The sequence below is a fragment of the Cryptomeria japonica genome, chromosome 4 (assembly GCF_030272615.1).
Source record: "Cryptomeria japonica chromosome 4, Sugi_1.0, whole genome shotgun sequence".
In the NCBI taxonomy this organism is placed as follows: domain Eukaryota; kingdom Viridiplantae; phylum Streptophyta; class Pinopsida; order Cupressales; family Cupressaceae; genus Cryptomeria; species Cryptomeria japonica.
In genome coordinates this window covers 72,255,419-72,271,204 of record NC_081408.1, presented here as the reverse complement: position 1 = coordinate 72,271,204, position 15,786 = coordinate 72,255,419, and the positions used below count along the sequence as shown (strand labels likewise).

Below are 15,786 nucleotides of genomic sequence, written 5' to 3'. Positions count from 1 at the left end.
TTGCATGAATTAAACAAAAGTTAAATATTAATACTTTAGAACTGATCAAAATAGAAAACCCCAAAACAATAAATCACTAGCAATTAACACCATCCTAACAATTAAAGATGTAAACTATATAACATTTATCTATCATTCCAATCTGCATATCATATTGATATAAAAATAATTGATCTCTATTAACCATCTTAACATATATGTACAATTCTTCAATTGCCATTCATCGCTAATAAAATCTGTCTGCTACTTCAACAAAATCTTTTGAAAAATATTAATTTATTCTTGCATCTATATATACAATGTATTTTACTATATATTCTTAATTGCTTATTTAATATTTTATTAATTCATTTCTAAAATGTTAACAAAATTTATTCCAAACTTGGAAATATCCATACAATAATTCATTTATAAATATATCAGAACCTTTAAAAACTTTTCAGCTATATTCATTTGTGTATAAAACATTTTAACATTATTATTTCATATATATAATTCTGGTGTCCATTTATCTATAAAAAACATTTAACTTTCTCGTTTCATATACAATTAACAAAAGAAACTTAATACCATAACAAGTATTTGTCCTTTATGACAAACTCCATTTAGACAAATACCCACATACAGAAACAAAAGTATCTCCTCAACTACTGCAGAGGAGATTAATCCTTACTGATATGCCTATTATTATTAAATAGTGTGGATAGTGCTCAGGTAATGGATTTTAGACCTCCTATATTGTCAACTTTAAAGCTATACATCCCACTATATTAGTATATTGTCACCTTCAATTCTTAGTCAAACAAACTGGTCAAGATACTCTTCAACAGTGGTGTACTTCACATCTGGGTAGAGTTGGCTGCCCTCCACACCATCAGGTCCAATTTCAAAATTGGTTTGGTCCCCTTTCACAAAAGTAGAGTAACCAATTGAAATACCAATACTGGCTGGGAATGGTGTCTCTGTAAACCATTTTACAAAAAGCCATGTCACTGATTTATCAGCAAAAGAATCATCAAATATAAAAAACATCGATCAAAAATCTAACTGGCACTTCCATTAACAATGTAAGCATAATCTAATTTCCAAGAACCACACAATTTTTGAAATGAAACTAATACTACGAACCTTCAATTTTTTTGAGGACAGCTTCCTCAGGGACATAGACCTTCTCCAGAGTCTTTCCTATCTTCGTCTCCCACAAGGCTGCCAGCTCATTAAAAGAATAGGTATTGGAAGGAAGCCTCAAATACAGGGTCTTGTTCAGAGTTCTTGGGTCATCCACTGCCTTGATGGTGAAAGTGCCAATATCCTCCTCTTTTACATACACAACTGGGCATTCATTTCAGGAATTGCTTTAGGGGAAAGATTATGACACAGAGAGTACTAATTGTAAAAATAAATAGTACAAAATGAAGGTAGGTTAATTCCTATAAAGGACATTTACAAACCTTTGGCATTGCCATCCCCTAAAATAACAAGTTTATCCCTTGGCGGGGCAGAGAGGCCTGGTTGCCCCAAATTTGGCAAAAAATAACCTGCAAATAAATTGCTGGAAACATACGTGTAGGGAATGCCTTCTGCCTCAATGGCCCTGCGGATTTTGGCTTTATTACCAAACATGGTCTTAGCAGGCTCCACTGCATGGACTTTGTCAACATCATTTCCGAACTCAGATGGAACAAATCTCTGCAAAACCATCAGCTTTGGTCATGAAAAGCATTGCAACATATTAATTTCTAACCAGAATAATCTATGAATCTTGGAGAACTATTGCATACCTTAATGGTTCCAACCTCTTTGATTGCCTTGATAATGTTTAACTGATCCATTATCTGCGCCCCTCCCACTGTGGATATAACCACATCAACCTTCTTGATTGCCTCCACAAGACTTGTATGATCACCCAGAGATCCCTGCCATTAGATATTATTTAGATCTGGGATTCGGCACATACAAGTAAAATGATACAAGCTCAATCCTTTTGGAGTTCATGTCTAAGCCAGTATAATATAGGCCACAAAGTAAAATAATCAATGCAGAGGAGAGACCAAGTACTTCATCCAAGGCCATGATTGGTGTTCACCTGACTTGTGTCTAAGCGAGAATATATAAACAAGGGCTGCGTTGCAGCTGGAGTCCCTACCTAATGTAGAAAAACAGCAAAGATGTTCTTTGGCTTGATGTGGATAAATTCGTATTTAGACTTTGCTTATTGTTTGGAAATCATGAGATTTTGAAGATTTAGTAATACAAAAGAATGCTTTTCAGAATAAATCAATCTAATTGCAAGTTTCAAGGAGGGCGTGGACAACAAGACATTCATCAAGGCAAAAATTGGAACTTTGCAGGAGGGGAAACACAATGGACATTCATCCAAGCATAATCACTGTCACTATAAAATCTATATTTCCTACTATCAGCTGGACTTATCATTATTCTGTCAACATCATTAACAGCCCACTCTGTAAACTCAAGAGTGGAAGCCAATTCTCTCAGAAGGCAAGAACGCAAGGCTCACAGGGCAGACCCCTCCCGATGGTAGGAAAACAGCCCTGCTTCTCTATGTTCTTAATAAGGCAGAGGAAGGATATGCAGAGGCCATGTTGGGTCCCATTGATGATTCCACTCAACGTGTTTGGATGGTGAACATTTGCCAACAGAAGGGCTCCATTCTGGAATCTGCAGTGCAGAGATGTGAATCCAAATTAGCTTTAGAGCTGGGAACTTATTGTGAGTCTTCAGCCGTTCGAATTGCTTCCAAGATGACAAAGCCTGACAGCAAGCTGATCTCTATATTAATAAACCCCAAATAATTGCAATGTTGCCAAAGCAATTATAAATCATGCAAATTATCGTAGTTTTACTTTTCTTTTGGCTGTTATTGTAAAATGAGGATGTTGACAATATTTGACAATATTCAGAAAATTATTGAGAACCTTTCAAAGGATCTTTTTCTAATTGATTTCTCTCTCATATTAAACTTTTAAGTATGAAAATTTAAGTACACAAGAAAGAATATGAAAATAGATAAAGGCACTTAACATGGTCTTCTCATGCCAGCTATTTAAATTTCATTTTAATCGGGGCCCATCAATCCACCTCATTCTAAGTTTTAAGACATCAGAAGTTATTCTTTATTTCAAGGTTGTGAGGTAGGGCTTTAACAAGAAGCCTTAAGAATTTCTACGGTCAAGTGTTTTTGAGTGCGTGTATCGTAGATGATGTCAATGTTATTTTTGTCAATGAACTGTAATAAGTGTCCAATAAGTCATTATATTAATAAAAAATAAGCTATCACAAATTACTTTTTATAAAATATATTAAAAATAAAATATTTATCATAATAAAAATAATTCTTATAAACTATTATTTATTACATATAGAAAAAGGAAAATCTATTTTTATTCAGAAAAGATGGATTTTTGGATCACATATGAAATTGAGATTGCCTGCTTAACACTGTCTTTAAAATTTTCCCCTGCATTTTCTGGTTTGTTTTGATCTCAGGGCTTGCATGAAAGGTGGGTGTCGTGGAAGGAACACTAAGTGACAGATTGGACGATTGAAGGGCTTGTGTCAGATCCTAGACAATGAAGGGGTTCCACACTTTGAATTTTTATTGATGGATCTCCAAGCGGTGTTACTCGTAGATTTCCTGTTGCTTAAGGAAAGAGGAATGATTAGGAAAGGAACCATCATTGTGTCCAACAATATGGGTTCAGATTTCTCCAACTATCTGCGAACTAGCACTGCTGAATTGGATACTGAAGAGCACAGGTGTGGTGCAGAGGGTTTATGTAATAATAAAAAGAAAGTCCTTGAAATTGAGCTAAACGTAGGTATTCAGTAAGCTTTAGAAGTTGTTTATATTTTCTTTTCTGCAATTTCTATATGAGAATAGATGTTTTTTTCTGTAATTCCTAACATGATATTTGTCATGTTCAAACAATGTAGAGCAAATATTTCGAACAGTTCACATAACATCAATAAAACCCTAGAATCGAACTTTTTGATCAAACAACAATCCAAGATATTGAGATCACAAACAAAATCAGAAACATCATAGAAATCAGAATGGAAAGTAACATAGCATAAAGCAGCGTCAATCAAAACATTGCAAGACAAAGCCAACAAAAAGATGTTTTTTATGTATTTGGTGTTTCTGCACCGCATCATTATGCAATACCTTTTTTTTCTTGGAATCAGTTAGGGGTCCAACACAGTAGGTACATGGGTGTGATGGTAATAAACAATGAACATAAGCTCAATACAGTATTTTACAGAATGGAAAAAGATGATGAAACAGTACTTATGTCCACCGTCTTCCCCGACATCTGCACATTCCTGTTGTACATTTGACTGCTATCTTACATCTCCCAGAAGGTTCTTCCCCGTGAGTGTTCCTTAGTAAAACGCCTGCACATCCCTTCAAATATTGGAATGACGTACTCATCCCCAGGGTTTCCCAGAAGGACCTGTTTCCGCCCATCATCATATTGAGCTTGCATCCTCATTACAGCCTTAAACTTACAAAATACAACAAATGATTTCCGCCCATCATCATATTGAGCTTGCATCCTCATTACAGCCTTAAACTTACAAAATACAACAAATGATCCAATTTTGATTCATGATGGCAACAACTTCAGTAGATAAAGTGAAAGCAGCTCAATAACCAATGCCCAACTAAAATGAAAGCTACCACCATCATAGCAGGTGATGGAGCTGAGTAAAGAAATGGGATGACTAAAATACGTTAAAAGGACTCCCAAAAGCCAGCACAAGCGTAACTCTGGCAACTGAAATATAAAGATAAAATAACAAAAAGCTATGAGGATTAAAAAGGACTAGCTCTATAAGCCTTGATATGTTGCACAACACGTGAAAATTCAATGCATAAATGTCAAAACTAAATACACCCACATCAAAACTCGATAAAACTACACCAAATTTAAATTAACCCACTCACATATTCATAAAACAAGTAGTAGATTTTTGCCCCATACAGCAGTAAAACCACAAAGACGTAGCGAAATCCGATGGTCCATAAACTGGATAACAAAGGCACATCTATATTTTGCGAAACATTAGAAAACCATCAAAAACTTTCCATTGCTCACTTTTGATTGGCCACAGATTTTCCTTCAAATTTCTAAACAAGAAAAAGCAAAACATACCTTCAAAAATATGATCTACCAATAAAAAAATTAAAAAAACCAACCAAAATTAACTTGAAAAAAATATGAGGCCAAGAACCATAGTAAATTTGGTTTAGTTCTCAGCAGGTGTAATTCCCAAAGACCAAACTAATTGCAAATAGCCCACTGAAAACATTAGCATTTGCCTATATAGGTAGGGACTACCAAATAAATAAACATCATAAATAAACAAATGAGAAAGAGATTTCACAAAATTAGCCACTATTAATGAATTGCATCACTCAAATATCTTTATCTTAACAACAATGATGTAAAAAATTCAATAGCTATATAATCTCAAATTTTGATACGCATTTATATTTAATGGAGGGTGCTACACAAAATCAACTGCAATAATGTGAATACACCAAACAAACGAATAGTGTTTGCATCAAATCATACAAGGATGCATTTTATGATCCCCACAATCAAACGCAAGAATGTGAATGAATACTCCAACCAAAAGATGAACAAAATTACTACCAATACAATAAGGTTTGGATCAAAAAATTAACAAAGAAGTTAAGGGCTTTTGTGTATAACTAAGAAAACATGGAATATGAATGCTTCAACCATATCCAAGCAAATGAAGATTGACACTATAATTAATGTTTTTAAGGGCTCAAATATGCAGACAGATAAACAAAAACATGAAGTGACGGACATACATTAACATCTCCTAATGTCTCTCAACATCTTCAACAAACGAAACATTTAAAAAAAGAAAAAGAAAAAGAATGCAATCTTTATACTATAAGCAGTGCTCTAGTTTTAAATCTATTTAGCATATAGTAATTTCTTGTCACATGCAACTATCACTCTCAATATCACATGACAAAAAGAAAAAACAATGCATACATTTCATATAAAGTATAGTTTGAACTTTCAAATGCATTAATATGTTTGATGGTATTAAGAACCATTTCTTACACTTTTGACATATAAGCTTTTCTCAACATCCAAATTTTTCATGAACTTACATTGATTATTCAACCATTCCAAACCTTCCACAAATGTCTTGAGCTGCTAAATCTCTAAATTCAAGCTCTCCCAATTGCAGTAGTAGTGGCACAAGATTACGATTTAACATTTGAAGACATTTTCAAAAGCCTTGAAAATTGTTAAATAATCAATATAAATTCATAAAAAGTGTGGAATATGAGAATGGTCCACAAGTCAAAGCTTAAGAAATAGTTCTTAATGTCCTATCAAACATATTAAAAAAAAAAAAAAAGAAAACATATTAACGTAGTTGAAAGTTCGACATAGAACTATACTTATATGTGACAAGAAAAGACTAAATGCTAAAAATAATTTATATGAATGTAAATTATTTGTCTTTCTGTCACATGTGATATTGAAAGTAGTATTTATATGTGACAAGAAAAGACTAAATGCTAAATAAATTTAAAAATAAAGTGCTATTAAAATTTCCATTAAACCGTCTCATCAACAAACTTTGTTTTGACATTTTATTTGTATTTAGATATAAACTCGTTATTAAGTTTTTTATTGGTCTTTGACCTGCTATTTAATTTATTTTTTAGTATCATAAAAAAAAATTCATCAACATATTATTGCAGTTCATAAAGACAACATTTTTTTTCTTTTTTAAATGTTTCATTTGTCGAAGATACCAAAAGACATCAGAAGATGTTAACCGATATCCATCACTTTATGTTTTTGTTTATATGTCTACATATTGGGCCTTTAAACATTTAATTATGGTGTCAACCTTCATTTGCTTAAATATGGTTGAAACATTTACATTCCCTATTTTTCTATTCATACATAAAAGCCCTTAACTTCTCTATTCATGTTTAGACTCAAAATATATCATATTGGTAGTATTTATGCTCATCCTTTGGTTGGCATATATTCATTCACATTCTCTGCATTTGATTGTGGTGATCACAAAATGTATCCTTGCATGATTTGATGGAAAATCTTTTCATTTGTTGGTGTATTCACATTTCTGCAATTGATTTTGTGTGGCAGCCTCTTCCATTGAATGAATGTCTATCAAAATTTGAGATTGTACAACTATTCAATTTTTTAACTCATTGTTGTTATGTTATGATAATAAAGAAATGAATGAGGCAATTCATTTAAGAGTAGCTAATTTTGTGAAATCTATTTCTCATTTGTTTATTTATGATGTTTATTTGTTTGGTGTTCACGTAGCAAGAAAAATGAAATAAGTTTGTATCCAATGCTAACAACCTTGGTTAGGTATTGAGTATACACTATTGATCTTTCGTAGATGTACTGTATCTATTTAAGTTGGTTTGAAAGCGAGTATAAAATCCAAGACCACAAACTCCTTACATTACTCCAAACCAACAAATCAAGAAAAAGAAAAATAGCCATTTAAAAAATGATGCCTAGTAGGTCTTCCCAAGAATGTAGATTAAGACCAATTTCTATAAACATTTATAAAACAATTCTAAAAGCCTCATAGCACTAAGCATGCAAAAGATGAGAAACGATAATCCATTCACACAATGAAAAGCCCGCCAACACAAAGGAAGTCAATGCAAAAAATGAGATTAGATGCCTTTTAAAGTGTGCATATTTTTTTAAAAAGATGATCAAGTGTCCCCATTTAAGATATATTTTTTTAAAAATTGATATCCAGCTTTAAAGTGTATTTGATTGCTTAAATTATCTTGTGTAAATACCAATGTGCTTATACTAGTATCATTAGTATAGTTGCTCTAGGCAACAGCAGCCTGTCAACCAGTACATCCATTAATTACAAATTTGGCTGTATTTGGTGATATAGATTCACTCCTAATATATTTAATGTACATTGCTATTTAGCCTGGGGTATATAGATTCACTCCAAAGACATAAGCACTTGTCAAATACTTAGTGTGTATTCCTATTGGCCCTGTGGTATAGATTCACTCCAAATACATAAGAACTTACCTTTGCCATATATTCAATGTGTATTGCTATTTGACCTGGGGTATAGATTCACTCCAAAGGCAAACAGTTGCCAAATACTTAATAATCCTTTCAAATTTGCATCAAATATTTGAAGCATTTTAGTACCCTCTAAATATCTTGATAACTTAGAATGTAAGGCACTGAAAAGATGTGAACTGTCATCAAATTTCAACTTAAAGGTGATCGAGCAAAACCTACCGTCCGTTTTAAGTAGGCCTAAAACTCCTCTTAATCTCTATATGGCTTGCATTTACAGGTCCAACACAAGCACAGAACAGGTGTGCTAGTTACTGTAATATATTATTTTTAGTCAATTGAAGAATAACACTTTATTATTCTAGACAGAACATAAAGAAAACAATATATATATTTCTCTCATCTAAAGAATTTTTTGTTTTCAATTGAAAAAAAACATATATTATTTTTTTAATATAAAATGTTCAGATTTAGAAATAGACCTCCAAAAAGTAGATTATATTTTTATTGAGAGATTATATCCAATTTCTTCAGGAGTGGGCAGCACTCAAGCATCAGCGATAACGACATTACATGCAAGGCCTTTTAATCTTTGACTAGACTGTAGACATCCAGCTTAGTCTTATGATAGGGAGTGAAATCATGCTATTATGACAAATTTGTTGTGCATGATTATAAGTACAGAAGACATGTTTAATGGTTTCTATTATGTAACAGAATAGACACTTGAGAACTTCAGTAATAAGGAAGGTAGGGCATTCACTCAAAGCAATTTTGCAGTTCCAAGGTAGAAATTGAGCTTTCATCTCTACTTTTGATTTCCAAATGACAAGGCTCAAGCTCAACCACCTGGACTCGAACCAATTCACTCTGTATTTCACAGTAAGCCTCAAATGAAGTTGAATTGGAAGGAGAAATTTCACATAGATCGGAATGAGGGGTAAGCTTTCACAATAAATACATGAGGTGGAAGTTGAAAGTTTTAGTTATAAAGCTTAAAAACCCAAAGCTTTAATTTTGTGAATGTCATTTATATGAGCATTCAACAATTTGTAATCATGCTTAAATTGCATATTACTTTTAAAATTAAGATTGATAAGTCCCAAATGTCTTTCAAGTACTTAATTCCTCTTCTAAATAGAATTTTGCTACATAACTGAGCACTGAGTGCTAATGATTGATTTCTTTCAAGTACTTAATTCCTCTTCTAAATAGAATTTTGCTACATAACTGAGCACTAAGTGCTAATGATTGATTGCTTAGATATACCAACATGCTCCAACATATTGATGATAAAGGGAAACTTACTCATTACTAAGTGAGTGTCCTTACCATTCAAGAAGAGACTGCTTGCTAGGTTTTCTATATGCTTAGGAACTTCTTGGAAACTTGAGGGTTGAAGTGTTATGCCATAAGGATATTTTCGTTCTACCCACTCGTTCCAAACATTGTTGACCTTGACTATAGCAATTATGTGCCTAATGGTTACCTTCCAAAATACAGATTATTTAAGAACTCTTATTATCCAATTTGCTATGTGGCAGGTCCTTGTCCCCTCTTCCCTAAGGAATCCTTAGGGTAGATTTGAGTTAACTGGTTGTAGTTTGCAGAAGTCAGGAGGATGAAATGTAAGGATTTTGTTGAATACATCCAATCATAAAAATAAATTTGTTTGAACGAAACTAAAGTTTGTCTTTAAGTTTATTGATGAGCCACTTCCACATTTCAGACAACGTGACTCCTATCCCAAAGGGGATAGGGGGTAGGGAATAGGTATCCCACTTTTGGGATACCTAGAAATCTTGAAATTTCACCCTGTTTTATGCATTTCCATTGTGGAGTATACATGGAGGAGGCAAGCCAGCAGAAGCTAGCATAAATTCAATTTTATTACGAGAGTTGGCAGCCAGTTGCTAGGCAAAAAAAAATTCAAAACATCGAATGCGTTGTTCAGCTCTTATTGGGAATTTTGAGTGAGTACTAAACTGTTATGAACAAAGTGAGGATTAAGCGCCACTTCATCAATAGGAAGCAAAATGTTGTGGATTAGATTATGATTTTTAACATTGTTGAATAAGTATTCAAGAGCATTGGCAGTGATAACATAAAGGAATGGGGCCAATGGATAGTATTATCTTATTGACATTTGAAGAAAAAAACGTTTTGGGTAATGGAGCCATTAATAACATCAGCAAGGAGGGGTTGAATGTGAGAAATGAGCTTGGGACAAGGGCATAACTGCCTTCTTTTTTATCCTACACCTCATCAAAATGCAATTCAATCAGGACGCTATTTTATCCTATTTGTTGAGCCCATTCTGCCAGTTCACAAGCAAGTACCAACATGCATTATATAATTCCCCCTCCTAAGAATGCTAATTTGTTCAGGTCTTACAATTTCTTCAGTCATGTTTCTAATTCTTTTAACCATGGCTATGCCTAGAATCTTAAAGGAGGCATTAATAAAAGTAATTGGTCTCCAGTGTCAGACTTTGTTTTCATTTTTTACTTAGGATTTAACATTCCCAGCCGTTGATTAATTGAAGGACAAAAAGAATCCCTTTGGTAAGGTATATATTTGTAAACCTCAAAGATTTCCTCCGTGATAAGTGGCCACATTATTTTATAGAATTTTGCAAGAAGCCTGTCCATGTCAAGGCTCTTAGAGTCGGTCATATCTTTCAAGGAAGCACCGAACTCCTCAAGGTGAATAGGCAGTCTACGTAGGTCTGCTGATCACGATCAATCTTATTGGGTATGAAAGTTCCTACAGAGTCCTCAATAATATCTTGGAGTTAATCTCCTTCAGCTGGGTCAATAAACAATTGTTTGTAGAGTTGAGAAAAATGAACTAAATATTATCGGGGTTGTCATGGGCCTTCCTCTCTTGGTCATTGATAGATATCATCCGCAGTTGATAATGGTCATGTTTGAGATAGTTGAAGAAGGATTTGGTTCATTTATCTCCTTCATTCATCCAATGCAACCTAGCTCTTAATCGAACACCTCTACCACGGTAAAGCTCAAATTTTCTTAAGCTTTGTTTCAGCACAATCAATAGTCTGTTGGAAGGAACTATTAGTAGGTGCTGAAACCAGAAGAATGCTGCTTTTTATCGATTTTTCCATTCTAGATCTCTTTATTGCATCAAGATGATATTCACAGGGATGATGGATGATGCATTGCAACTTCTCATGAAGTTGCGAATCCCAATACCATCAAAATCAAACCCACTTAACTTGCTACCCTATTTACAAAACCTTAAAGAAATACTGCACCTTATGACCTATTCATCATATAACCTAAGTCATCAATTAACCTCTTAAAATCATCATTTCTTACAACTAAGTTAAGAGAATTACATCCATAAAATAATCCTTTTAAATTTTTCATAAAATATTAAATACAATTTGATACTCTCCAAGTTTCTCCAAAACTAAAAATATTAAAGGAACTTGGCAGATGTGACCAGTCATCGATATTCAATTTAAAAGGCAAGGCTGAAAAATAAACTCAGGCCTGAAAGCCCTCTAATCTCGTTACAATGCGTATTAACAGGTCCAACGCAGACCCCATGGCCAGAATAAGTATGCTAGTTATACAGTAATTAAAATAAGCAGTAATTACAAAATACAGAATATGTTGTACAAATAAAAAAAATGAATTGATGCTTACACTAAAAATAGTGCCAACCCTATCAAAAGAAAGAATCTATTAGATACCGTCAAGAAAACGAATAATTTATTACTTACGAGAAGCTTTGTTCAATATTAAAAAATAATGTTATTTTGGGGCTCAACTGACATTAGCCATGTTTCCCGCTGACTCGGTTGTCATTTACTCTGTGACCTCAAGCGAACTAATAAAAACATGTTCTCTACTCCACAGAGTTGTCAGAGTAAATAATGTCTTACACCATTTATTTTGGGGCTCAACTGACATTAGCCCTGTTTCTCGCTGACGCAGTTGTCATTTACTCTGTGACCTCAAGAAAACTATTAAAAACATGTTCTGTATTCCACAGACTTGACGCAGTTAATAATTTTTCTTACACCATCATTTAATATTAGCTTTACAAAAATAGAATCAGAATGAGTCAATACTGCTCAATAATGATTAGACTGCAAAATTCAAACAATAGACAAACATTTCTCTCACAACCCATTACAGAAATTGCCAAACTGTTGCAATGAATTCAGTTTACCCTAACATAATTATCACTCAATGCATCATAAGAATTCCAAGAGATATAATATAAACATATTTAAAATCATATCTGTATGTTAATCATATCTCAAATCACAATCCAATAAACAGGAACTACCATATAAACAATTACCACATACAAAAGTTCCAAACAAACCAGAAATTCACAACCAAAAGTAAATCGTTTATTCTATATAATAAATATGAAACAAGCACTACCATATAAGAAATACCCAAATCAAAAACATACGCATTTGGATCGCTAAGCACAATGTAAGGTAACAACCATATGGCCAACAACCAAATCAGAAACATTATCTACATGTTGATCACTTCTCATAATGTAGTAAGAACCTACAAGAACCCACATGGACAATACCCATCTCAAAAATGGCACTTCAGGTGATCCATTTAAAGCACTTACATGCACTATTTGACCACCTGATGCCTTGAAGGACTCCAGAAGCTCAGCTTTAACAGGATTTGAAGCCGTGGACTCTCTGACCAGAAGGTAAGTGGGATGGCCAAGAGCAATGCTGGCTTTTGCCACATGTCGACCAATGTATCCAGTTCCTCCAATCAACAGAATTCTGCTGCCTCCCATGTTACCCGAATCACCTCCTTTCCACTGGAAAATCAAGTAAACAAGAAGTAGAGATATAAAAATGGGGGCAATAGTATGAAAATAGATGTTCCTTCCAATCCTTGGATTCCTTGAACCTGGACGGTTTTCCCTCATCCTACTTATATAGTTCTTACTACAATGGACAAACGCTAATGAAAACAATCATAAATTTGCTCGTGAAGGGCAAGTACGGGCATTTTATTATATCTCAACGGCTATAAAGATTGGTAAAATGTAGTGTTGAAACCGTTGGATGTGAATAATACAAATGATATTTAGCGACAAACTAAATCTGTTCTGGGTGTAAATGGATTACACAGCATTAATTGAGAGCAAAATGTAATTGAAATTTGTTTAAATTCAATTAGCTGAAATTCTAGAGGCTTCCAATTCCAGTCTCTATCTCAGCTACTCCCGAGAGGTACAGATAATTATTACTCCGAGATTAATAATAAAAATGTATTATATACGAGGTACAAGTAATATTAATCAGTTTGACAATAAATTAAGGGGTGGGACCTCTGAATTAAGAAGTCAGGAACAAAACAAATTTATGAAAGGGAAAAATCCGTATGTTTTTATTGGGGATCTCTCGCCTGGCTTACTGAAGTTCATTCTGAGCGTGACAGTTGAAAAGGCACCTAAAACCGCGCAGATTTTCAAACGTGAAGGTATAGATTTAATCCATAGAGCTTGGAACTCGATAGAGCTCGAAGCAGGTGCACCTTCCCTTCTAAACAATTTGGACTAAAAAAATAAAAAATTATATTAGTAGTTGAGTATGTATGAATTGTTGCCTAATAATAGGGGAGAGTCAAAACATGTGAGGAGACCTAAACGTGAGATAAGGCCGTTAGGGGCCCACAAGTGACCACCTAACCACCCAATACATGTTGACACGTGTCCCAACACATGTACATGTCAGAACCAATCAATAACACCATAAAATATAGACACATATTAGTCAATGGGCCCTTGGTCTACTGGTGAAGTTGAATGGCTCCAAATGAGCCCACTAGGGATCAAGTCTTGTTGAGTGCAAGGCTTCAACATCATAAGGGATGAGGATGGGATCGTGCCCCAAGCGAATTTGGCAGAATGGATAACCCTCAGTCCTTGGCTCTTAGTTGAAGAGGTTCAGCCTATTGGCTTGTGCTCCCGTATCGGGTGGCAAAAAAAACTTTGTGAAGGCCCTTGGCTCGTGCCCCCGTATCGGGTGGCAAAAAAAACTTTGTGAAGGCCCTCGCTGGGCTAGCAGCCGCGGGCTTCATGCCCTTGCTGGGCTATCGTGCTTGCAAGTCTAGACCTTCCCATTCCAAATATAAAACTTTAAGTTCATAACAAAACATTAAAATCATGCATACTACTTCAAAATAAAGGTTTCGTGTTCGGTCATAAAACAATGCATGCCCAATAATGGGACCACAATAGAAACATTGTGTGTTTGCATTAAACATTAAAAGTATAACTATTCAACCCTTCAGACAACCACGTTCCACCAATACAAAACGAAATGACAGCACCCCATGCCACATGAGCACTCATGGACAGTGATGTGGCCACACAAAGGTCTCGTGATGGTCATTAGCTATCCACGTGTGCATCAGACCACGACAGCCTTTCAACACCTTTCCACACTCATCGTCCCATTTGTCCAAGTCGAACCAACCGTATATGGTCACTTCAACGTCGCCATTAGTCATATCACCTACATCCATCACTCTGACTATGTAAATAACAACCAAAACAATCAACTCAGACATAAATGGAAAAAAAATGGAGATTCAAATTTCAAATGCAACACAGTAGGTAAAGATATTAAAGGACTTCGATTCAAATTCAAATTCTCATTTATAAATGTGGACATGAAATTAACCCATTTCATTCAGTGGAGCAAGAAAACAGAGCACGAAGAAGTGAAGAGGATGAAGAATACAAAGCACGTTGCAGAGGTGCAAGAAGACACAGAATCATGCAAAGACATAGTTTTTACCAGGTATTAATCTTCTTCACAATCCAGAACTTTGTTTAACTACTATAATAAAATAACTTGTCTGGCTTTTTAAAAAATTATCAATACCTTACCAAAATGCGAGCAAAAAACAATCACCATACACCAATAATTCTTATTTCTTGCGAAACCCCCATGGGTCGATTTACCTAGAAGTCTGCCAACTCCCTTTTTGCCTATGGTGGGCAATGCTCGTTGCCTTCATCCCCACCCCCACCTCCCACCTCTACACCACCTTCTTTCTCACAAACATATTCTTCCAACAATATCCACCCTATAGGCACTTCCAACCTCCTGGTTTCCCGGTCCTCCCCTACTCTCCATCTAATAAATGGGAAGATGGTAGTCACTCCTCCCTCTTTGGCCCCATTGTGAAGATCAAAACCAATTCCGGGGATGGTCATGTTGAGCAAAGGTTGCAAGCCACACAACCATTCCTACCCCACTATTCCCTGCAATAGCCATGTAACATTTTCAGCATTCTTCCCAATCTCCAGCCCCCATGTTGCCGCCATACTCACAATATCTACATTGGTGCAGTACTTGTGTTTTGTTTCCATGAAACATTCACCAAGATACACCTTCAGTGTTGTAAGAAATTTTTCATCATGATGCTTGAAAATTGACTTCAATCTCTTGTCAGATATTTTCCCCACAAATGCGACCTGTTGCTTTGTTGCATGTAGAGAGTGAATATAGCTTCCATGGTTACCTGCAACTCCCAACTGCTTCCCCTTCCTTGCACACTACTCCAAATAAACTAAATTGTCCACGCATTACTTACTTCACCCCTATAAATACAACCATGTGAGGGTT

General features: G+C 34.8%; 1 protein-coding gene across 1 annotated transcript; it reads right to left on the bottom strand.

Moving 5' to 3' along the window:
* Positions 1–427: 427 nt before the first annotated feature.
* On the bottom strand, positions 428–13,284 carry LOC131077882 (phenylcoumaran benzylic ether reductase IRL1). The gene is made up of 5 exons (XM_058015470.2): positions 12,759–13,284; positions 1,782–1,916; positions 1,452–1,689; positions 1,129–1,332; positions 428–962 (listed from the first exon to the last, which is right to left on the bottom strand). Exons 1-5 carry the CDS (start codon positions 13,071–13,073, stop codon positions 799–801), a joined length of 1,056 nt encoding a protein of 351 aa, XP_057871453.1. The 5' UTR covers positions 13,074–13,284; the 3' UTR covers positions 428–798.
* Between the last annotated feature and the right edge of the window lie 2,502 nt (positions 13,285–15,786).